The 24581-nt window shown below is 40.7% G+C and overlaps 1 protein-coding gene across 4 annotated transcripts; it reads left to right on the top strand.

Moving 5' to 3' along the window:
* The first annotated feature begins 125 nt into the window (after positions 1-125).
* On the top strand, positions 126-24481 carry rufy2 (RUN and FYVE domain containing 2). Of its 4 annotated transcripts, XM_022193535.2 has the most exons (20): positions 126-506; positions 2268-2555; positions 9311-9484; positions 9647-9764; positions 10888-10989; positions 11132-11255; positions 12276-12340; positions 12433-12498; positions 13925-13994; positions 14181-14282; positions 14462-14578; positions 14664-14756; positions 15299-15373; positions 15462-15559; positions 20070-20189; positions 20421-20550; positions 20697-20791; positions 21039-21087; positions 21261-21341; positions 21618-24481. In XM_022193535.2, the coding sequence occupies exons 2-20, from the start codon at positions 2480-2482 to the stop codon at positions 21759-21761; spliced, it is 1899 nt and encodes a 632-aa protein (XP_022049227.1). In that variant the 5' UTR covers positions 126-506; positions 2268-2479; the 3' UTR covers positions 21762-24481. The 4 variants fall into 4 exon arrangements, with proteins under 4 accessions (XP_022049227.1, XP_022049226.1, XP_022049228.1 ...); XM_022193534.2 differs by lacking the exons at positions 126-506; positions 2268-2555 and adding an exon at positions 6366-7142; XM_051945005.1 differs by lacking the exons at positions 126-506; positions 2268-2555 and adding an exon at positions 7164-8682.
* Positions 24482-24581: the final 100 nt, after the last annotated feature.

Genomic DNA, 24581 nt, shown 5'->3' with positions numbered 1-24581 from the left:
CTCCTCTTCTCTCCCCTGTATTTACCCCCCTCTAACCTCCCCTGTTTTTGCTGTGCTGCTCTGAAACCCCTCCCCACTCCCAGCTTCCCCGCTCTCTTGCCATTGGGTGCTGTGTGGGGTGATGGTTGTGGTTTCTGTCGGTGATATCCCCAGCAGAGCGTGTACCGGCTTCCTGCTTCTGAACTACAAATGCTCTTGCTGATGTTACAGCCTTGCAGTATCTTTAGGATAGACAGATAGATAGATAGATAGATAGATAGATAGATCAGAGGATGTCATCTTTTCATCATTGCTGATGTTTATCTGGACATCTGGGCATGTCTAACTGCCGCCTGTAGCTCCTGCAACTGGGCTGATCCACTGCAGCTTCCATGTCCATCAAGCCCATCTTTTGTGGTTTGCACAGGGTCATCGCCTGAAAGTCCATCAACGTGACCAAGTCATTTTTCGGAACAGATTGCTGAGAAGCTGCGTAACCAAGAATATACACACTTCTTCCTACTGAGGTAAGTTGACATACTTGCATGTTAAAGTAATAACAGCACATTAGTAATGATGGTGTGATACATGTAGTTGGTTTACTTACAGCCATCACACATGAAGTACAGTATATACTATACGTACTGTAGTAATACTGCTTTCATCTTTGTGCTGTACTTTCTTACATGTACACTTTACTACTTGAGATAATTACTACGCCTTGTTCTGTGTTTGACAAAATAAGGAAGACAAATAACTGTCAGAAACTGTGAGCATAGCAGCACTGTAACTGCAGCATTGCTGCACAATGAAAGGCTGGCTACTACAATGAAACAGCATCACACCCTATTGGTGGACAGAGCATCCAGGGTAAGTATTGATTGGTTGTTTTGGCTTTCTCTCATATGCAAGGCAGGTTCCTGCAATGAATAAAACTGTCATATGACAGAAAAACACGCCACCCTGGAAGTGGTGTGTAGTAGTGAGTATGTTTAGCTGTGGTTCAGAGATGATAAGAGAGTGGGGGAGGAAGGTGGATGGAGGGAGGAGAATGATGTAAGCATGATGCAGCGATAGCAGTAAAGCTAAAGACGTAGGATCATATATAATGTATTTTTCTATTGCAGCAGGATGAAATCCAGTTACCTTCTATTCAGATGGATTTCAGCGTGTTGGGATGTCTGTTGTCACTGTTTGTAGTTTTCTACATGATGTTGTGTTAACGATAGTTATATATGGACATGTTCCTGCAGCCAGGCTGACTCCCTATCATAGTGTCTCTTGTGATTTTGATAGAGAAGCAAACAGGTTGATGAGTAGAGCAATAACAAGTCAGACCGTCAGATGACATAAGGGTGGATACAGATGAATCAGGTTTGAGGCAGACAACAAATCAACAGAGAAAGAAAACAGAAGGAAACTCATGTACATGAGCAGTGGGGAAGCTGTGGTTGTGAATCATGTATTTTCTGCTGGCTGAGGTGAGCAGCAGCCATTCAGAGAATTAACACTGGCAGTATGCAAACAGCTAATGATTGAAGGGATCTGCACAAAACTGGTCATATGATTCCTGGTCAGCCCTCAGCTATTAGCAGGAGAGAGAGAGAGAGAGAAAACAAGGCGAAACCACACAAGTGGAAGAAAAACAATGTTTTTTGCAGTACATTTTACTGTAGTCTGAATAATCCTACAGTTGTTGTGCTGTTGGAAGCTTTTACATTCAGGCTACTGTGAGGTGGAGACACTGGATTTACTTCTCAAAACTGGGAAAAAAAAGGTAAAACTCTATGGAGGCGACTGTTGATTTCACAAGAAATCTGAATTTCTTTGTTTGATTAGATAGAAACTGTGCAGGGAGAACATTTTTAGCATATATTATTCATAACTGTTAAGGGTGTGCTTATGTGAGAAACGTTTGTACAGATAAGTGACAGGATGCAGAGACATAATGGTCTTGAGTACTGGACAACATTTTGAGAAAAAGTAGCGACCTGATAATCGGACTTGTGTAATTGGATTCGTCCTATTTTAATAGATGATCAAACTGCAGATGTAGGAAGTACTTCAGTGGGATGAGACCAGCCTAGCAAAACAGGGAGCTAGTTCTACATTAGCCTCACCACCATGCTTTCTGCATGTCATGGTGAGCCAGTGAGTACACACCCATGCAAGGAGGTCTGTCAGTGTTTTACTGTAAGTTAGTTACATTTTGTATGAAGCGAGGATTCCTCTCCGTGTCTCCTTTTAAGGTTTATATATCTTCCTGTCTACTGTCTCTTCTGCCTCAGGTGTACGTGATGCCCAACATATCCTGAGACTGCGACCAAACAAGACCAAACTGGAACACACCATCTCAGTGCACCACAGTTTAGGTGGAAGGGTTGTGTGGGGTATCAGAAAACCCAAGAAAACCAGACTGTGTGGCACAAAATCAACAGAAACCTGACCAGAACGGAACGCGTCAAGTTGCAGGGACTGACAATTGAGAGTCCCACTCGACATGTACTCCCCTCAGAGTCTCCACCGCTGGGGCATCACTCATAGTGAGAGTATGGAGCGACTCGCCTACAATCAAGGTACAGTGGAAATTGCTACTTGAATGAGTGACCATGTATGTTGCAATGGGGTCTCAAAACATGTCGTATTACAAAAAAACAATGCCATGTTAGTAGGTATCCATGGACTAATCACTGGACTAAAACTAGTTTAGAGAAACTAAATAACTTGTTTTAGGTTTAGGAAACCATTCACTGAAAAAGGCAACTAACATCTTAAAGTTTAGTAACTGTGCTCGAATCAAGGATCTGCAAAATCATTTCTCTCTATTGTGAAACCTTGATGCTGAAATCTCTGATCTACACGTGCACCATAATTTAAATAATTAATGCATCAGTCTTAGACTTGGTGTCTAAAGGAAATAACTTATAGGAAGAAGCATGATGTTTTTACTGCCGGTGTATTAAAGTTCTGATGATCAGTGCCATCTTTACAACCATCAGTCACATTTAAACAAGACAATTATCAATCAGCATGATGAGGTGGCTGTTACAGTTTGACTTTTGTGCAGTCATGACAACTTTACAGTTCATTCTTGAAGCTCTTAACCTGTTAACCTGTTACAGATAATTGTTACTGTAAATATTTACACAAGAAATTTGAAAAATGTGATGGTTCAGCTTAGACAAATATGAATATTTGCTTTTTTTCCCCTCCATGACTGTATCACTAAAGATGGCGCTGGGCATTCTTTCCAGGTTAATGATATTTTCTAGATTAAAATGATGAGGTTGAATAATCAAACAGATAACAATCTACAAATTATATAGTAAAAATAGTCATTAGTTGCAGTCCTGAATTTCATGCAATGTGCTGGTTTCATTTGAGACCTTTATCACATTTTCCACAGCCTGCTCAGCTTTGCTCTCTTCATTTACTTTTTCCTCTTCTTTACTGGGGAGTGTGTGGGTGTTCATTGTTTCCACTGTTATGCATCTAAATTACACTAAATTCGTCTGCATTGCAGTTTAATAGTATTCCACCCTGGTTCAGTATACATGTGGAAAATAAAGGCTGAATATGTAAAATTTCCCCCAGCAGAAACCACATGCACATAAGAAAGTATGAATCAGACACTTGCTGAAGCAGCAAGTGCTGTAAAATGTCATATTAAAATTTGAAGTTTAATTTGTTTAACAATTTGATTATATTTTCTACAAAATGTAAAACATTTAAAAGATAAAGGTGCTTTTGTTGACACTGTGAGACTTAAACTTAAAATTCACATTTGTATTTAAGCGTTTATGACAGTATGTAAACTGGTCTTACTGTCATCAAAGCTCCACAAATTAATCAAAATACAGAGGTGAAGGAAATATTCAGAGACTCTGCTTCAATAAAAGTAGCTAAACCACAATTTAAAAATACTATGCTACATGTAATTTTATAAAGTAACTTAGGTAAAAGCCCATAAATAGTTCTACTTCTATATACTTTTTACATATTCTTAAAGTATCAAGAGTAAAAGTGCTCAAACCCATAATTACAGGCTGTGAGTAGTTGGATTATTGGATTAGTAGTACTGATGTGCATTTCCTGTTTTAGATGGCTGGAAGTCCTTATTGCTATTTACATAATGTTGGTTATTCTGTAGCATCATGCATGATTTTATATGTAAAACCTTAATTTCTTGCACAACTAGGAACAATAACTGTATTAATATTATTGTAGAGTAAAAAGTGAATTAATTACGTCTGAATTTTATTGACATATAATTTCAATTGAAAAAGATTAGTATGGACTTACTTTTGGTATGCAAGTGTACATAAACACACTTTTACTACAGTCAACCGCTACAGAAATATTACTCAGTGAGATTTTGCATATGAATGCAGCATGCAAATGGTTCTTTTTTCTGACTAAGTGAAGGAGTTAAAAGTCAAATTTCTATTGTCATGGTTTTAAAGATTAGAAAAGGCTACAAAAATTTAGCCCACAAGAAGTTTTTGAGCTTTCCACCTGGTGACAAATTCTCAACCACTGAGTTCATCCACACCCTGTGATCAGACAGACACCTTTAACACACCGTTCTGTTATTCTGACTGCAACTGAGCGGGTCGGCTTTATGTCTTAATGCACGCAGAGTTACTGCAGCATCTCATTACTGGACGTAACGGCATTTCCAAATCACTTTCAACACGACAGAAGTCTGAGCTGAACCATCACATTAATGGATAGACAGTTGTGTCACCGGTGCACAGACTATCCTTCTGTGACTATAAAAGGCCACATTAAAATGCAGTTTTATTCAAATGACATGATGCCACAGATGACAAGAGAAAGATGGGAGCAGGCTGTCGGCCTGCTGGATGCTGGCGGGTCAGTTAGAGTTGTAGCCAAGTGCTTAAATGTGCACAACCCCCCCATTAGTCATCAAAGAGATCATTTCAGACAGCATGGTATGATAGTTAATCTGTTACATGATGAGGCAGATGGAAGTGTCTGACAACACATCCACCAAAATGTTCACCAACTGAGACAACATTCCTTAAACAGCATTTATAAGCTCAGCAACTCTTTGTGTCACAAACATGACTCATTACTGACAAGTGGTTTCGAGACGATCTCTCGATTTGTCCACTATCGTATCATATCAGTGGATACTAAGCTACTTCAATCATTCAATCAATCAGACTTTATTTGTATAGCCCTTTTCATACAAATGGAATGTAACATGTAAGTGCTTTACATAAAAAAGAAATGTTAAAAAAAACTATAAAACCAATACTCCTCTGCCATCCCTGTAAACATGTCATTAACGAAAAAAATAAATAGTATTATGTGGCCACGAATTAGTATTTTGTGGGAAGGAATTAGTATTTTGTGCACATGTTATAGCTTATATTGTGGCCACAATTTATTATTATTATTTTTTTACCATGTCACCAGAGGGGCTCCGTAAGAAACAGATTGAAACTCATAAATAAATTCAATAAGGAAACACCGGACGCAGGATAAATCAAAATTTGGAAAATAATAGAAAGTACTTTGCGAAAGCTATTTAAAATAGACTAAAATGTATAAACAAATGTAGAAATAAATTCAATGTCAAGCCACTTTATACTGTGTTGTTTACAGTGTCGGTAGTGTATTTGTTCATTTTAATTTCTCATCCCTGTAGATAGTGTTAATATTTTTATTTTATTATTATTTTATTACTATTACTGTTTATTACTAAATAAGCTTGCTGTAACGATGTGAATTTCCCCAGGTGTGGGGAGTAATCAAGGATTATCTTATCTTATAAAATCAATTTAGAAATAATAATCATATGATACCCATTCTGTAATAGAGATTTAATGTGTTGGAACAACAAATACCCTTTCTCCTAGGTTAATAAAATTAAACAAAATATTACATGATATGTTTATATTTTTGTTCAGTATAAAAAGTATCCGGGCTGCACAGGGCCATAGTGGTTAACACTTTCGCCTTGCAGCAAGAAGATCTCCGGTTCGAATCCTGGGGTGGGCCTGGGATCTTTCTGCATGGAGTTTGCATGTTCTCCCTGTGCATGCATGGGTTTTCTCCGGGTACTCCGGCTTCCTCCCACAGTCCAGAAACATGCTGAGGTTAATTGGTTACTCTAAATTACCCGTAGGTGTGAATGCTAGTGTGATTGTTTGTCTGTATATGTAGCCCTGTGACAGACTGGCGACCTGTCCAGGGTGTCCCCTGCCTTCGCCCGAGTCAGATGAGATAGGCTCCAGCACCCGCCGCGACCCTAGTGAGGATAAAGCGGTGTATAGAGAATGGATGGATGGATAAAAAGTATCCAGGCCGCCCTGGTGTTTCTGTTTAAACACAGCAGTGTCCTACCTGCAGTTCCGTTCCCCGGCAGCAGGGAGCGCCAGGCCTCCGCTCAGTAGCCAGTAAAATCATTACGTAGTGCTGCCTTTGTGTGTCTTGTGAGCCGTGTGACACCGCCCCTCCGGAGGTGCAGCGGGACCGTGGAGACGCCAACTATCGGTTAGGTCTGCTCGCTGTAAACAAATCTGAACACCAACACGATGTACGGAAAAGACACACGTACTGAGCAGCGGTTTTCCGCGCTGTCGCCGCCGGTGCTTACGTCCATCATGTAGCGAGACCGACGCCCGGTTTACGGTTTGCAGCCCGGGAACGTTACCGATTTTTGCCACTGGTCAGACCTGTCATTGCTTCGGCCGGTGCTATCACAGGTATTTTAACGCGACGACTGTCATAATGGTCGCCGGGTGAATTGTGCATTCACGCTAGCTCGCTAACGGTTAGCAAACCGTATGAATCTGGCTAATTTGGACTCCGAGCTGTGAAATAATCATCCGTCAGGTCCGTGAACATGGCATCGCCCGCAGAGCACGAGTTGGTTCTGTCTGAGGCGGACAGCAGCAAGGAGAAGTCTCAGGTGTTTGGGATTTTGAGGCTACAGGAGGAGAAATCTGGGTCTGTGGATAAAGCTAACAGTAGCGGCACGGCCAGAGGAGGCGGCGGAGGAGACGGCCGATGGCAGGCTCCGATCTTTGCTTTGGCCAGGAAAGCGTCCGAGACTATTTCAGGGAGCATTCACGTCCTGCCCAAAGTGTCGGAGCACAGGACGTCTCTGCCGGGGGACTGGGCCGTCCAAGGTAGAGTATGATCATTAGGGGGCTGAGAGTGTGGCGGGATCCCTGGTTCATAGCAGCAGGACTGATGACCCCCAGTAGCTGATTCAGGGGCTGGTTTAATCTTCGTCTTTGCTTTACAGTTGGTTCCTAATTGAAGCAGGATTACTCATTTCAGCTGGTGGTGCTAGATGTGACAGTGTTCTTATGTCTTCCTCTCTGTGTGGCCAATTGATTTTTCTTACATCAGTGCTGTTTTCATGCTCTGATGCTACATCTTCATCTGTTTCTGTTAGTAGTAATACTGCTTCTGTTTTATAGCGCCACACAACTTCACTGCCTGAAGCATCACATGCTGCACTAATACAAATGGAAAATGTTCCCTGGGGTGGGGGTTCATGCTTTGCTCTGTGCTGCAGCACTGTTGGCTGTATGTGATGTCACCTTGTTGATTATCTTACAAAGTTAATATACCCAGGAGCACAGCATCATCTGCCCAGCAGCCAGCATCTCTTTCTGTCTGTCAGTAGCACAAATACCCTCCCACACTAATAGCTAAATATAATCTGACTGCTTTCAGGTCTGCATCACAGACTTGGATTTGAAACAGGCCTGAAACAAAAGGTGAACAAAATGACTATGGCCAATTTGCCTTGATAATTAACTGTATATTCCAGCGCTCATGTGAGGATTTGCTGCTCTTACCTGCTTCATGGCATTGCAAGTTTAAACATCTTTGTGTTTTGGATTTTTGGTCAGGGAAAAAGTGCAGTTTGAAAGTGTAAAGGGAAACGAGATGTATGCTAACAAATTTGAAAGGCATGCGTTAAATCTTAAATTAATGTCATAGCTTTAGGGCTGCAAATGCTTTAGTTCTGTAGCTTCTCACCATCATTGACTGGATTTCAGTGTAGCACAGGGCTGAACAATCAATCAAACTAATGTCAAAATCATAACATGGCTAAGTGTAGCCACAATGTTTGAATTGAGGATAGGTGTGTCGCAAAATGTCATTATGCATGAAGTCTTTTGGATACCGCGGCTTACAAGTTCCATGTTACAGACATATTAGAACATGCTTATTTTTTACAGATTGTTGCAAAAATCACATCATCAGTTTGTATTTTTCAGTGGAAAAATTATGAAAAATGATCATTTGCACATAACTTGTGACCCATGTCGCAACAGGCCTCAAAATAATATCTAACTGATTTATTTCTTGCCCATTATTCAGCCCTACTGTTGTATAAGTCACATAATGAAACACTTAGTTAGAAGTTTACTGTTTTCTAATTTAATATCCTCTGGTCCCATCATACTAACTGTCACACGCCTCCCGTTTGTTAATCTACCTCAGTCTCTGCCTCCAGGCCAACCTGCTGCAGTATTTCAACCTCTTCTGCACTGCTGGGCAACTTCTCTGTATACTTTTACCAGACATTTTTCTGTCCTGTTCTGGTGTTTGGCTACACATTAACCTGGAAGTCCACATGTAGAGCATTTAAAAGCATACCACAGTGGAAGGTCACAGCCTTAGCCTTGGAGATTTTCTGCAGTGGAAACGGTACGTCTGCTTTGTTGAGATACAGCATTTCCTCCCAAAGACACAGTCACAAATAGGACAAATACATATTTCACAAGAAAAGATGTACTGTCAGATTAATTATTTCTATGGCGATTAATAATTTTAGAGTTTGAAGGAGTGCTTTTGCTCTGGTCACATGAAACCTCTTCTTTCATGATATTTTTTAGTCTGTATTACTGCACTGGGGTGTATTCTACCTTTAAAGCACAAAGATTGACTTCATTGCACCCTGTTTGTGATAATAACCAGTTAAGACATGAACTAACCGACTCAGTTGTTTATTCCTCACATAATCAGCCCTCAGAGTTTGTTGGTGTGCTTTAATGACCAGTCTGGAAATGATTATTCAATAAGTGAAGTGAATAGTTGTTCAGAGAGACAACAAATCTTTAAAAAAAAGAGTCACGTATTGAATTTCCTAAATATTGTTTTTCCTTCTCCTTATGTGAATATGTTCTATGTTTTTATGCATCCTGTGCACCTTCTGCAACCCACATTCAACGGAACATGGAGTTCTTAAGATGATGGAATAATGAAACATCACTGATTTGAAAACTGTTAAAAAGATGTTTTTATGCATATTTGACATTAATTTTTTGTCCTGCAGCCCTGCGAGACCCCATGGCCATGGAGCGAGCCAACCTCCTGAACATGGCCAAGCTGAGCATTAAAGGTTTGATCGAGTCGGCTCTGAGCTTCGGACGAACGCTGGACTCGGACTACCCGCCTCTCCAGCAGTTCTTTGTGGTCATGGAGCACTGCCTCAAGCACGGACTCAGAGGTAAGAGGGAGACTGACTGTTCTGGCTATATCTGCTGTCCCTTAATTGAATATGTAGGCTGGGAAATTGTCTGTGTGAATTTGCCTCCTACATAGAAGATTGCATTTGCATATTTTTATACGCTTGAGTGTGTCTGAGAAGTTTCCCTCCGTCTTTCTCCAGTGAAGAAGTCCTTTCTGGGTTTTAACAAGTCTCTGTGGGGTCCTCTGGAGCTGGTGGAGAAACTCTGTCCTGAAGCAGCAGAGATCTCAGCCTCCGTACGAGATCTGCCTGGACTTAAGTAAGGAACTCGTTTATGTACACTCGGGTTTACTCTTGTATGACTTGTCTTAACATCCTGCTGGAGGAGCCACAACAAACACACAGTCATAAACAGGAGTAACATGAGAATGTGACCTGAGCCAGATCAGGGAAGTACCTGAGAGTTGTTTACTTTCACTTCACCTTTCCTCTCCCTGCTGCCTCACTTCTCTCTTTCCTTATTTCCCGATTATTCTTGTGCGTAGACACATATTCCAGTAATGTGACAAGCAGTTACCTGTAAAACTTCATGTTACACTGTCAATTTTGGGAAATTAACAGGTTAAATCTATCATGCCAGTAATAGTGCAGTAGAGTTTATATTTCCTGTGTCTTTTTGACCTTTTTTTTCCTAGACTTTGACAATGAAAGACAAGAATGCAGTTGATCAACATCCAAAAACTCCAGTGGTGCATCCAACATTAATACTGAAGTAATGTTCTCTTGTGGCTGTAGTTAGCTGGATTCTGCAAAACCTCATTAATGCACACGATTCCCATGTTGCTCTCAAGTCCATCCTATTATGAGTCACGGACCCTCCAGGCAAAGAATCAAGTGAGAAATATTCACGTCTGATCTAGCAAAATGAGGAACAGTTGTGCTGTTTCAGACGGAGAACAGAGTCTGTTTCCTTTGGTGCTGCTGAGTCAGACCTGCAGATGTGTAGCAAAGCAGTCATTTAGCAACACCAAGTTCAGACCCAACGGTTAGATAGGGGACAGTACAAACTGCCAAACACAGTTCTGGATGCTCAGACAGAAGGAAAATGAAACATTGACACAAACAGAACATTAATTGTGTAGATGAGCTCACTCAACTTTTTTTTAAGATTTCAATAAAAACTTAAATTTGGGGAAAAAAATTGAAAATGTGCCCTGATAAGTTTCATGTAGGATCTGTATTTTTGTCAGACTTAAAGATCAAATCTGGAAGGCTCTCAGACACGCAAATCTTCAGAGACTTTTCAGAGCAAGAGCAGTATCAGTAGACGGGGACAAAAAAGGCAGATGGATCTAATCATGTCCCAGCACCACCAGCCTAGAACCTTCAGGGCCTCTTTAAAATCTGATCTCATTTCTGGCGTGCATGTGTGTGTTTTCCAGGACTCCTTTAGGCCGAGCCAGAGCTTGGTTGCGTTTGGCTCTCATGCAGAAGCGGCTGGCCGACTACCTGCGACTCCTCATCACCAGAAAAGACCTGCTCAGGTGCATACAGACAGAGGACAAGAGAATAAACTTGACATATTTTGACAGCAAAACTTGCTCACAAAACATAAATGACAGTTCAGACTCTTAAGGATAAAATGGAGTGATAATTTCTGAGAATCTGTTGTATTTTGATCCTCAGCGATTTCTATGAGAATTCAGCTCTGATGCTGGAGGAGGAGGGAGCCGTGATCGTTGGCCTGCTGGTGGGCCTGAACGTCATTGATGCTAATCTGTGTGTGAAAGGCGAGGACCTGGACTCTCAGGTAGCTGCTGCTGTGACACACTAGTTCCACAATATGACTAAAGAAACACATTTACATAGTTCATTTGAAACGTGGTCTACACTTTGGTGTGTTATCTGGATTGTTGTGCAGCCAGGTATGCATCACTGTCATCACTATGCTTGCATTATACCACGCAACGATGCATAGGATGCCTTATGTGAACAATACAAGCAATGTGGCTCTAATTCCTGTGCCAACTGGACCATTGATCTGAAACAGATTATCTGATGTACTCTAGTTTCAGGAAAGACGGGAATTGTCAGTTAGACCATATTGTCTTGGCCTCTTACAGACAGAAAGCTGAGGCAGTGGTGTCAAGTTTCTGCTCCACTGGTGGACAACTTGTACAAACACGTTTTTTCGACAATACAAAGCCTGTGTTCACACACTGACTGAATGTGGCTGAGATCGTAGGTAGATATGAGGTGATTTGGCGTTCCAGTGACATGAACAATTACACAGAAAGCTGTAGACAAATATGGCTTCTAATAGCAGGTGTAAATTGGGCCTGGTGCCATTTTTTGAGACTGAAAAATCACCGAAACAATGAATTTTTTTATCAGAATATCCAAAATAATCCAATATTATCTTTTTGGAGATTGACCATTTGATTAATCTAACAATCAACTCAGCTTAGCTACTTTTTTAATGATTAATCTACTGTTCTCCAACTCACCATTTTGTCAACTCTGTGGTTAACTGGCAGCTTTTATGCAAGTGAGTGGTTAGAAGATAATTTTGTGCTTCAGTAAATGCAGATACACATAGCATTGGATAGAAATTGTATACTATCACTGACAAGAAGCGCTCAATTTGTATGAGTTTTAATTTGTGCCACAAAGTATCCATGTAATTCTAAGCATCTCTAATTCTGGTAAATACTATTGCAACTACTCAGGCACGACGACTCCTTTATTCAAATTAGTGAATGTGTAATCATTGCTTTTTACAGTTTTCCTACATTTGAGTGATATTAGCTCATTTATGTTCTTATTCAAGGTCGGCGTGATCGACTTCTCTATGTACTTGAAGAATGACATCGATGATTACAGGAGTGAAGAGAGGTATGAGCGTTCTCTCTACTATTTAATACAGCTGCTTTATTTCTCCAAATGTGATGTAGAGCTCTGTTTTATGTCCGTTTCCATGACAACAGGAATAGCCAGATCGCATCCATCTTGGATCAGAAGAACTATGTAGAGGAACTGAACCGACAGCTCAAGTAAGTCATTTGTTTTGTTAGAAACAGAGCTGTCTGCACGGCTTTCCTCAGACTTGCTGCAGATCGGACTGTTACGTAATATAAAGGAAGTTATGTATTAATAATTGTGTTTGGATAAAATCTATCCAGGATTTATGTTCTTCAGAATTGCATCTCTTGTTCCTGCTCACAGCTTCAGCAGAGCTCAGATTCAGTCACATTTCCTCTTTCAGTTTGTTTGTCTGCATAAATCTTCTGACTCATTTAAATTAGCTTCAGTTGATCTGCTGCTGTAAATGTAATTATAGTTTAATAATCTCTCTCTGTAGCTCTGAACTTTAAAAGGTTTAGGAATTATGTTGCATAAGCTACAATCCCAGCCACATAATCTAAACTAGAAAAGCACTCGGAGAGCGCAGACCTCCGCCAAGGATATTGACATTCCCGTGGAACATTGTATTGACATACATTTATGTACGATTTAGAACATTTTGGATGACATACTAAACTATGAAGTTTTTGTCACATTTTGGACCACACAGTAAACTATGACGATTATGTCACATTTTGCATGATATACGTTGATGACGTTTTGTCAGTTTTTGGATGACATACTAAACTATGATGTTTTTGTCAGTTTTTGGACGACATACTAAACTATAACGTTTTTGTCACATTTTGGACGACATACTAAACTATGACGTTTTTTCTGTCATTTTGGACAACACACTAAACTACAGTATGACGTTTCAGTTACATTTTGGACAACATACCAAACTATGACTCAGAGAGTGCAGACCTCCGCCAAGGATATTGACATTCCCATGGAACATTGTATTCACATACATTTATGTACGATTTAGAAATTGAAGTATTTTATTGTATTTTCATGAAAACATAAGACATATATTTTCATGAACAATTTTATTCCATTCTTAATTAATCGACAGAGAGAGAGGAAAACAGGAAACCCATGCAGTAAAGGATCATGAGCTGGCATCAAACCTCCGTCTCTGACACAGTTCTGTTTACGAATCACCTTCTTATCCAGTTGAGCTATGTGGACACCTTGTTCCAATTTGTTGGACGACATACTAACCTATGATGTTTTCGTCCTATTTTGGACCACATACTGAACCGCATACTAAAAAATTCAAAGTGATCCAGAATCCAGGATCCTTTCCAGATTGCCACCAAAATTAAATCAGCTCTTCCTCTTACCATAGACTACATCCCCTCAAAATTTCATGTGAATCTGCACAGGCGTTTTTGAGTTATCTTGCTAACAGACAGACAGACAGACGGACGGACACACAAACGCCGGGTGTCACATAACCTCCTTGGCGGAGGTAATAAAAAGTGTTGCCAGCATGAACTTGGTAAAACTCAAAAAGGACAGAAGTTGATTATAATTATAATGTATTTTTTTTTGTCTTTTTGTGTCCAGTTCCACAGTTCATGGTCTTCAGGGCAGAGTCGACTCTCTAGAGAAGTCCAACTCTAAACTCATAGAGGAGGTGAGACCGACTCTGTTCAATTAAACTTATGTCAACAGATTGCGTTTTCATATCGATGTAATTTAGCCAAAATAGCTTTGCTAAAATCGCAGGGTCAGTTCAAGTTTTAATGTGGAACTGTTAACCCTTAAAGACCAGCTCAATTATTCTGTTTCTTTGTTCATATGTGCACGTTTGTGTCTACAGTTAGCCATAGCCAAGAACAACATCATCAAACTACAGGAAGAAAACCAGCAGCTAAGGAGTGAAAACAGCTTGATTCTGCTGAAAGCACAACAACATTTAGAGGTACACAGTCACACACAAGCGCAAATTTACACAAACATATATTATTAACTGCAGCTAAAACTGAAATGTACATTTAGCCTCCTAATATTCCAGAAATGTTTCCTAACTCTGACGACAAACTATTAAAACTGATGCACATCACGGCTGACATCCTCTTCCTGTTGATGTTCTTTATCCAGGTAACTCAAGGCGATGTGTCCGTGGAGAGAGACACGTACAAACAGTCTCGTCAGGGTTTGGATGAGATGTACAATGAGGCTCAAAGACAGCTGAAAGAGGAGTGTCAGCTCAGACAGGTCAGACTGTGGCTGTGTGTGTAATATATGTGTAAAATATGTGTGATATCTGTGTAGTAACAGAAGCATTGTGTCCTTTTTTCAGGATGTGGAGAACGAGTTGGTCGTCCAGGTGTCAATGAAACAGGAAATGGAGCTGGCAATGAAGCTTCTGGAGAAAGATATTCATGAAAAACAAGTAAACATGCACTTCCTTGTTTATCTTCTCGCCTTAAAAAAGGAAGATTGAGCCATGTACGGCTGTAAGGCTTGTTGGTGTTGTTAATGGTGTGGCTGAATCTGTCATATCGGAGTTATATTTAGACATTTCTGGCAGCCCTGTCAGTGTCTGGCCTCTCACCACCGATATGTGAACTCTGCAACATAAACACCAGCAGCTGACATTTGTAGCCGAACTGTGAGATACAGTAGCTGCAGCTTCATATCGGGCTGCTGGGATCATTAAAATCCCAAACATCATGAGGTGGAGAACATCAGCGTCATTATCATGACAACGTTTGTGTCATGCATTCTTACATGCAGTTGATTTTATATTCATATTTCATCCTCTCTGTTATGTTTTCCTGAAATGTGACACAAATATGATTAAACTCCAAAACGGCAAATGACAATCAGTGCTCAGTTCAGTCTAGTGCAGAATCAATTAATGGATAAATGAATCCACCAAGAAATATATAAATACATAAACACAGCTTAAGTCTTTTGATTTTCGATCAACAGGACACACTAATCGGACTGAGGCAGCAACTGGACGAGGTCAAAGCCATCAACGTAGAAATGTACCAGAAGATGCAGGTACGGACACAACCACACACTCTATCGGTCATAAGACAAAGGAATAAAGTAGAACCTCTTATGAAAGCTCATCGTTTTCATTTCTTAGTCATCCGATGAGGAGATGAAGAAGAAGAACGATGTGATCAGCCGTCTGGAGGAGAAGACCAATCAGATCACTGCCACCATGAAGCAGCTGGAGCAAAGGTGAGTTCCGCTGTCTGGAAAGGCAGAGCACACACTCGTCACATCACTTGTCCCATGTGTCTCCACAGCGCATTCAGCTGTTTAATCAGGCTGTTTTTCTTTTATATACCTGAAATTACGCAATGCCCTTTTAACAACATAGTAGCTCCAATGTCTGTGAGACGCTTTTAATACAAGCAGAATAACTTGACTTTCGTTATTTCTGGATGAGACGATCATTAATAATTGGACGCTGTGTAAATATTTGCACATTTAAGAGCATTGTCTGGTCTAAGTTGTAGGTCAGCTGAACAGAGCTGTAGAAGGACATGGGGAAAAGTGATTTCTTGTCTCTAATGCTCTGGGTTTTCCCCAAGGAAGCAGGCTATGAACTGGAAATCTGCAAAACAGTGTCACAGTGCAAACTTACTTTTTGTAAACTAAATTGATCTTTTTACCCTGCATTGTAAAGTGTAATGAGATGGGGTCTCAGTCACCTTGCTAAGCGTCCTTTGTGATCCGTTTAGTTGAGTAGATTAAGGTCAAAATATTCACAATCTTCCAGTTTGTGGCTTTTGTTCTGTGCCTCCTCTTCTCTTCTACCTCAAGGTGTCTAAGATTTTATTTTGGTTCTTTTTCATCACTGTGTTTTTATAAATGAAAACTGCTGCTTCGTGCAGAGCTTCTTACAGTGTTCTATTGCCGAGGCCAGGCACTTTTCCTGAAGTAAAGGCTGTTTCTATGAGCTACACCATTAACCTTCAAGGAGAGGCAGATGTGCTAAGCCTTTTGTTACTAACAACATTGATTGCAAGACAATCTGCTTTAGTGTTCGATGAATTATTTCCTTGTGGAAACCCTGCAGTCCTTAATTGATCATGTCTGATATAATACAGTGCATGTTAAGTTTTCTGTCAGTGCTGCACCTCGTCCTTCTGTGCATAAGTGCTCCATATTTCTCATGATGTCGCTGTCTGCTGGTTGTTAGATGCTTTACGATCCCTCCTCGCCCCATTGTCTCCCAGTCAACACGGTCCATCCCTCCCCTCTCCTCTCCCATTGGTTTAAGTCTGTTCCATCCTATTTGTGATTGGTTGTGAATGTTTTTTGCTGCGCTAAAGGTTTACGTAGGCTGGTGCTGTAAGACACAGACCCCGGTTACACTTTTTAGTGGGAGGTTTGTGTTGTTGTAGCTGAAAGAAGAAATTTAAATGGTTAACAAAAGGTTATGAAATTTGAATGATTTCCCAGCTAATGTGAGAAAAATCTCCCCCTCTGTAGAGTTCTGTACAGATGTAGCCTGAGCATTCCTGATTTTGTCTGTAGTAGTTGTATTCATCTATCTCCTACATTGCCTTTCCTTCCTTCCTTCTCCTCCCAACCTCTTCTCATTACTCACGCTTACTACGAAAGGAAACATTTCCAGGCTGTAGAAATCTGATTACAGAATGAACCCGGTAGTCTGAAATCAGATTTCTGTGTTTTAATGCTTTTCATTTACACGTCCTGCTGTGCCTGTGATGTTAAAGGTCACAAAAAGTGTTCAGTGTAACCGGGGCTACTTAGAATACTGATGTATTGACATCCTTTCTTCCTTCCTTTCTTTCCTCCTTCTTCCCTCCTTTTTGTTCATCTTCTTATACCATCCATTTATCCATCCATCCATCCATCTTGCTCCCCTTAAACCTCCATATTTAATCTTTTTTTTTCCCTGATTTGATCCCTGCTCCTCTGTGCAGCGATAAGGATCTGCTCAGTCAGACCAGAACGCTTGCTATGTCGTTTGTTAAGTGTGCCAGCACAGACACAGAGCACCAGTACAAGCTAGTCAAGGACATCTCCTTCTGAGGACACGCAAGCATGAACACGTGGACTTTTGAGAACATTCCTGTTTTTCTGCACACAATATTTAGATGGTTTTAGAACCTGAGAGCTGCCACAGAACCAGGGGAAACAGGACTGCATGTTTGGTTTAGTTAGCGAAACACCCTCATCAGCAACAGATCATTGCAACACGTTTCATGATCTTCAGTTAAATTACATCCAAACAGCGGAGTTCGTGCTAATAGAGGAAAAGTTTCATCTGTGTTTAGCTGGGCAGAGAAGAGTGATATACTGAACTAGAAAGTGAAGAAACATTTTAAATTAATCACACTCTACTTTATGTACTCACATGCTCAGGCGTTCACACACATACATAGAAAGGTTCCACATTCTTGCTGTCTCCGGTAGTCAGTTTATATGCAATAACACTGACAGTAGGATAGTCGAGTGTTTGGGCCCTGAGATGTAGTCAGAGGCTCCTCGTTATTGATCGCAGTGGACGTCTGCACTCATGTCACAGCTTTTGACTGTTTTACCTACAACACTCTGAGCCACCAGTAACTGAGTCATTGTGGTATTTAGACTAGGGCCAGATGATTTGGAGTGCAATTTTTCTGACGGATATCGTAATTTGATTTGTGATTAGATGTTTTTAAAAGTCAAGCATCAGTTCAATATTCACTGTGTAAAAGATTCAAAATGTGTGATGGAGTATGACCACATGAGACGCCATCAAAAGTGTGATCACTGCACAAGGAGACTGACATTAATTTCAGAAATAATTGACACAACATTTCAGAAACACTGCGTGATGTGTTTCTTAGCAGTAGCTTGCAATTCTCTGATTAAATAGTTTCAAATTGCTATTTAAATTTGCTTAATTTAGATTGTATATCAGTCCCTTTTTTGCACTGTCCCTTCTGCTTTTTGAAAAGCTGCAGAGTAAATTGAAGGTAGGAGCTGCTATAGGACAGCGATAATGATGCTCTTCTAGCTCCTGCCTCACAAAAACGTAGACCGTCCTCTTGTCAGAAAAGTAATTTCCCTATCAGTGGCGTCCGTGTTGGCTCGGCTGAGATCTTTGAATAACTGCTTCTGTGCTTTGCTGTTGTGACTGCCTGTGCCAGAAGGGAGGATTTTTTTTTTGCCTTATTGCAGTTGACGACGTTAAACTCCCAAGCAGGAGCAGTAACATGACAGGCGTCACACCATCTAGACTGAAAACACTGCTGGCAGCACCTGCATTTCACTGCAGTCAGTCACTGAGATTCACTCCAGATGTTCAGTCTGACAGGAGTGTGTTTGTGCAGCCTCCTGCTTTTATTTGTTGCTGGTTTGCTCTGCATGTGTTGCACCTCCTGGCCTGCTTGTGACTGGCTGTGATGACCCTTGTTGTGTGCGAAATCGGCCCTTTGTTCACTTACCCACAAGCGCTATAAATATATAAAAATACAAGGCACTGAGCAGAGAGCAGCAAATTGAGATTCCAAACACAGACCAGTGCTCCGTTTTGCTTCCTCACTGACATGTGACATTGTAATGTAATGTTACAAACTGTATTGCCAGCAGAGTGTATTAGTTTTTGAGGGCATCAAATCCACAATCAGAAATTGGACACTCAAACAGCACAGTGGGAGTAAATAGAATTCACTGACCTTAAAAAGGGTGTGATTCTGGGCACAGCTCTACTCCTGCTTGCTCTTTATCTTGCGTAGGATTCACATGCAGTGACATTTGTGAGGTTGTAGATGTAAACTACTGGGTGGGAACAGCAGCTTTAGCTCAGTTCATGTGTGCTGCATCTGCAAAACAGACAGCGGGAACTTCAGTTGCACAGCTGTCCACCTCTGGAGCTTCTGTCAAGGGAACTGCGTTGTTGTGCCCGTCTTGGCATATTTATTGACTTTTGTGATGTATCAGGAAGTAATCATTCTACTTATCTCCATGTTCATACTACTCTCAATTTGTAGAAGAATAAACACTCAGTACAGTTGTTTAAAACTCACAACTACTGTCTTTTACCACCGTGATTAATAAAGTTAGATGTTTTGAAAGTGCTGACTGTGGTTTCAGTTTTTGGTCATGTTAGACAGCTGATATGTGTAGAGTACAATGTTCATGCTATGTTATTTTAATTTTTCAAAGAAGTCTTAAGCCAACATTCGCTGTATATTAAGGTGCTCAAACGTCATTACAATCCTCACATCCCTAAAAAAAGCTATGAAATACATCCCCTTACCGCATTATAGTGGGTGAAAAAGTGCAACTGGCATATAAAAATGCAGTGAATATGTGAGGTAATGACCACTCATTCATTGCTCAGGTACTTCGTTCAGTTAGCTCTCCTTTACTCCCACGATCCGTTCAGTTCCTTTGAGGTGGTTTTCACTCATTGTGTCATCATGTGTCTTTAATTTAATCATCAGCCCTTCCTATTCCCTACTGCTCTGTTCAGATCTTCTCCCTCTGTTTTACACCATTAAATTTGACTTCCTGGTGTTGTAACAGACCAAATTACAGCACCTTCCCTCTCCCCAGCCTGAGCCATACCACCTCCGTCTTTCACCCCAGAAACCTTCGTCCGTGACCCTCCTCTTTTACCGTCCATCCTCGCTCCCATCTTCCTGTTGTTTTCTCCCTCTACACCACCTCCTCCCAGTTTTTTCTCTCCATGGTCCTGAGTTTGTCCCTGGTTATAATGGTGCAGATTGCAGGAGGCAGAGAGGCACCGCACATCGGCCGAGGAGGGAACCCGGCGCTTCAAGTTGGACTTTGCCAACAAGGCCGACAGCCTGCAGCGGCAGATCGAACACAGAGAAAAGCAGCTGTAAGCAAAACGCCTACAAAGACAGACTGACTGGTAGACTCGCACCCATCCACACCTACATCAGCACGTCATGTAGAGAAGCTGTGCTGCATGTTGTTGAGACTGAAACATCAGACGAATATATATTAATCAGTGTGCTGTATTATAATATGTTATTCAGTATCTCCAATGCTGTCTCTGTCCCCTTTATTGTTGTTATTGGTGATGTCTGTGGCTGCGGTGTACATGCAGCCAGCAGCTGGAGACTGACCTGAAGATAGAGAGGGAGTGGAGACAGACGTTACTGAATGATCTGGACAGAGAACGAGACACTGTGGCTCAGCTCAGCACAGAGGCGCTGCAGATCAATGGACTGAAAAAGGTAAGAAAAGAGAGAAAGAAACCATGTGCATGACATACAGTATGCTTTATAAAGTGTTTATGTCTTAAGGCAATGACAGGGTTAACCCAAAGTCTGGCCTGATCTAATGTGTGTGTTCTGTCGTTTGCTTGTTTTTGGTTTTCTAGGAGTTCCATCGTCTCCAGGATGAAAACATTCAGCTAAAGTCCATCTGTGAGGACCAAGAACGAGCTCTGGAGGAACTAGGCTCTAAGCTCAGCGAGTATGGAAACCTGAATAAAAAATGCTCTTTTACTGCTGCAAACTGTTTATCAGTTTCAGATGAATTGGACTTTAAAATCTAAATAGGAGTGAAATACTTTTTATTAGTATTTGAGCGAATATTCTCCTTTATCTTTGTCTGGTCTACAGTTTGTTTGTTTGTTTTTTAAGTCTGGAAAAAACAGAACTGATGACCTGTGGTGGGTGACTTTGTTTACGTAACACTGTCTGAATTTGTTTGTCACCAGATCCAAAATGAAGATCGAAGACATCAAAGAAGCCAACAAAGCTCTTCAGGTAAAGTAGGAAACTGTCAAAGAGGGGAAAAAAACAACAGATCAGTATTTTGGTCTTCCATCACTAAGATTTTAGTGGTGGCCAGAAAAATGACAAAGAGATTGATGGTGAGTGATAATTATTGCTGTTTTTTTTTTTATCATGTGAGAAATTGGTTGTTTGTATTCTTTCAGGGAGGTCAGGTTTGGTTGAAGGACAAAGAAGCCAGTCACTGCAAGCTGTGTGAGAAGGAGTTCTCCATCTCAAGACGAAAGGTCTGTTCTCATTTCATTACAAATATGATTATAATTAAGACTTCAACATTTACAAGTCATGGTAAAACAGCACTGGAAATCTGAAAATGTTTGGTCTATCCTGAGAAATATCATCTGTAAATAATTTGCTTTAGTTTCCAGCAACAACAGGTTGAGCCCCCAAGTAGTGCTGAAATTAGTGTCTGATCCCCAGTGGATGGAAAATGAATCAATGTTTCAGTACCTGTAGGAATAAAAACAATACTGAGGTGGTTCTGACTCTCTGTCTGTCCACAGCACCACTGTAGGAACTGTGGGGAGATTTTCTGTAACAGCTGCTCTGACAATGAGCTTCCACTGCCTGCGTCTCCCAAACCAGTCAGAGTCTGTGACACCTGCCATGCCCTGCTCCTCCAGCGCTGCTCCTCCAATCCAACGTGAGTCTTGCTCTGCTGCCAGCACAGCTTGAAAACAATCTGAGATCAGACACGTAAATATCAACTCTCCAGTTCTCCGCAAGATCCATCTCCCAACTTCCAGGGTGTGATCAAGAAGTTCCAAGTCTGCATCTGTTAAATTCAAAAAGCATGCCTAATTGAAATTCAACTGCCAGTTGTCTTCTTGTGCAGTGATACACGGATATACTCTGGAAGACACATTCTGACCACTAAACACAGTTTCACCTTGAACCTCAAACGTGTAGAAAGAGACGTTTTTTTTTGTGTGTTGAACTGACGAGGATCACGTGGTGATGAAACTTGGGTCTACATCCTCAACCCAGAGGACAAGCAGCAGTCTTCACTGGAAGAACCTGCAACCTCCAAGACTGAAGGAAGGTCAGCAGTTCAACAAGAGCCTGATCATTTTGTTTGACATGTATGATCAGCGCTGAACTGTCTGCAGTCTTGGAACGTCTTGATTGCATCTCCTATATTAACGGTGCTTGCTGCTAGGAGTGGACCAGATGCATGAACACTCATTTGTCTTTTTCGTTTAAAGAAGTCTCACTAAGTGAGCTGCACCTACATCGTTGTACCTTGTCAAAGTTTGATGTCGCTGCTTCCTCTGCAGATGCTCTGTCGGGAGTGCAAAACATGTCTTGCAATCAGACAGAAATTTTCATATTAAATCACAAACCTTCAGAGATCTTCAATATACACCCGTTCTACAGTTCATTCCAAAAAATGTTATACATGAGTATTTGAAAATACTCTCGGTAGAAAATAAGTTTTAAACTTCTGCTTTCAGTTTCTTGGTACTGAGTGAATCAAACAACCTGATTGGGTAATACTGAAAGCTGGAAAGAAGCACTGAGCTTTTTGACATGAACCTTCTCATTGATCTGACCAATGGTCACAGTTAAAAAAAAAAACACTCTTAAAGGCACAACAGGTTTAAATCTATCAAGGTGCACTGCAGGCCTGCTGTCATTTCTGCACACAGACAGACTGATCAGCAGCTCTGGTTCTGGTAAACTTTAGCAGGATGAGAAACTTTGTTTAGGGAAGAAGGAACAACTTTATAAAGAGCTGAAAGTGAAACTGACTGTGATGAGCACTGCTGCAGCTGAATGAACCAAACTGCCAGTTTCACTCAGCGTGTGCCAAACCTCAAACTGTACACATTAACTGTACGGCCAAAAACATGATAATATAGTTTATACATGCAGTATGGTGGCCTTGGTACTGTTGGTGAGTCTGAATTCAAAGCTCCTTCTTTTTAAGGCAGCATTTACTCAGGCAGTGCAGATCAACCGAATTAACAGGGTAAAACAAATGAACCACATCTTACAAAAATGAAACAGAAACCAGATATATTTCTGTTCAGTCAGTGATGAGATTGGAATTGTGTGAGAAAATTCAACTGGTCACCCTCAGTCTGTTTAGATGAATCATGGCCGAATGAAAAATGCAATGAGCCACATTTCTTCAGACTAGTTGCTGGAACATTTACAACTCCAAGCATCTTGAGCTCTAACACTAGATTAGGTTAGACTAGTTCCCCATTAGGCTGTGGAACTGAAAAAATGGCTATGGTGCCACATGTGCCTGTGGACGTACAGTGGATTTTACCTACTTTAGCTTCTCTTGTTGCCAAAATGAGCCTTATATTTCTACAGCGAGGATTTCTGCAGAGAATCTAAAGCCCAACATATTTCAAAGTAGCAACACTAGCCTCTACTAGTCAAGCAATGAGTCTAGATTAAAGGCACATATCACTGTTTGTTTGAGACACTAATGCCGTGGATTCTGCTTAAAGGACCAAGAAGAGAGCGAAACATGCAGCCAGCCTGACTCTGTGTGGTTCTCCTGTTGATGAACCACTGATGGCTAACTTACAACACGACCACTTCACGAGTTAGTGGTTGTCAAGAACAGACTTAAGTGTTGCAAATCTCTGACAACTTTGCCACAAAGTATGTTTGAGCACTTGCCAGTCATATGTTGTCTGAATATAGATTAATTTGAGAGTATTTATATTTGATTTTGTGTCTTCTGCACATTCATTTGTACATTCACAAGTCTGAGGAACTTGTCTGAACTTTCCCTGTTCACTTGAAGTCAGTCGTGATCACATGTAGAAAAATCACCTTTTACTGCTGCTCCATTGCTGAGAGGAAAAGTTTGAAACTTTAAAATACTTGTTAATTTTTTTTTTAAATCAAGATTTACAACTGTATTGCATTGTCAAACGAAAGCTGATTCCCCACAAGTACACAATCTTCAATGACGGGTCGCGAGCTTCAGTGTATATTCTGGTTTTGTACTTGCAATGTTTACAACCTCAGAATTTTCACAAACTGGAAGTATTCATTCCCTTGAAGACATAAATCGGGCTGGGGTTCATTTCAACAAGCGGTTCTTGTTTCAAATAGTTTTAAATTATTACAAGTTTTTCATGTCATCAAGTACTAGAGGCAACTGTTTCTGAACTGAACCCTGCCAGTCTTATTTTTTGTGCAGTGTTGCTCTTGTAAATCTCCCAGCTTTCAGTGGGACTTGTACAGTGTTGATACGACTGTATGTTGAATATAAATAAGGTTTATAATCGCTGTGGCCGTTTAGCTTACTAAATCCTGCCAGTTTAATATTAACTCTATTGCCAACAGTCTGCTGCCTTGACTGTAGCAGTTTGATTAAATCAAGGACAGACACAATGAATGCTTAGTGTTGTCATTTTTTATGAAATTTTTGAGTCTTTTTCCTGCATCTAGCTTAAATCTGTTAATGTTGTATTTGTCAACGTAGACATTGATGGTGT

The sequence above is a fragment of the Acanthochromis polyacanthus genome, chromosome 2 (genome assembly GCF_021347895.1).
Source record: "Acanthochromis polyacanthus isolate Apoly-LR-REF ecotype Palm Island chromosome 2, KAUST_Apoly_ChrSc, whole genome shotgun sequence".
In the NCBI taxonomy this organism is placed as follows: domain Eukaryota; kingdom Metazoa; phylum Chordata; class Actinopteri; family Pomacentridae; genus Acanthochromis; species Acanthochromis polyacanthus.
This window is presented reverse-complemented; position numbering and strand designations above follow the sequence as displayed.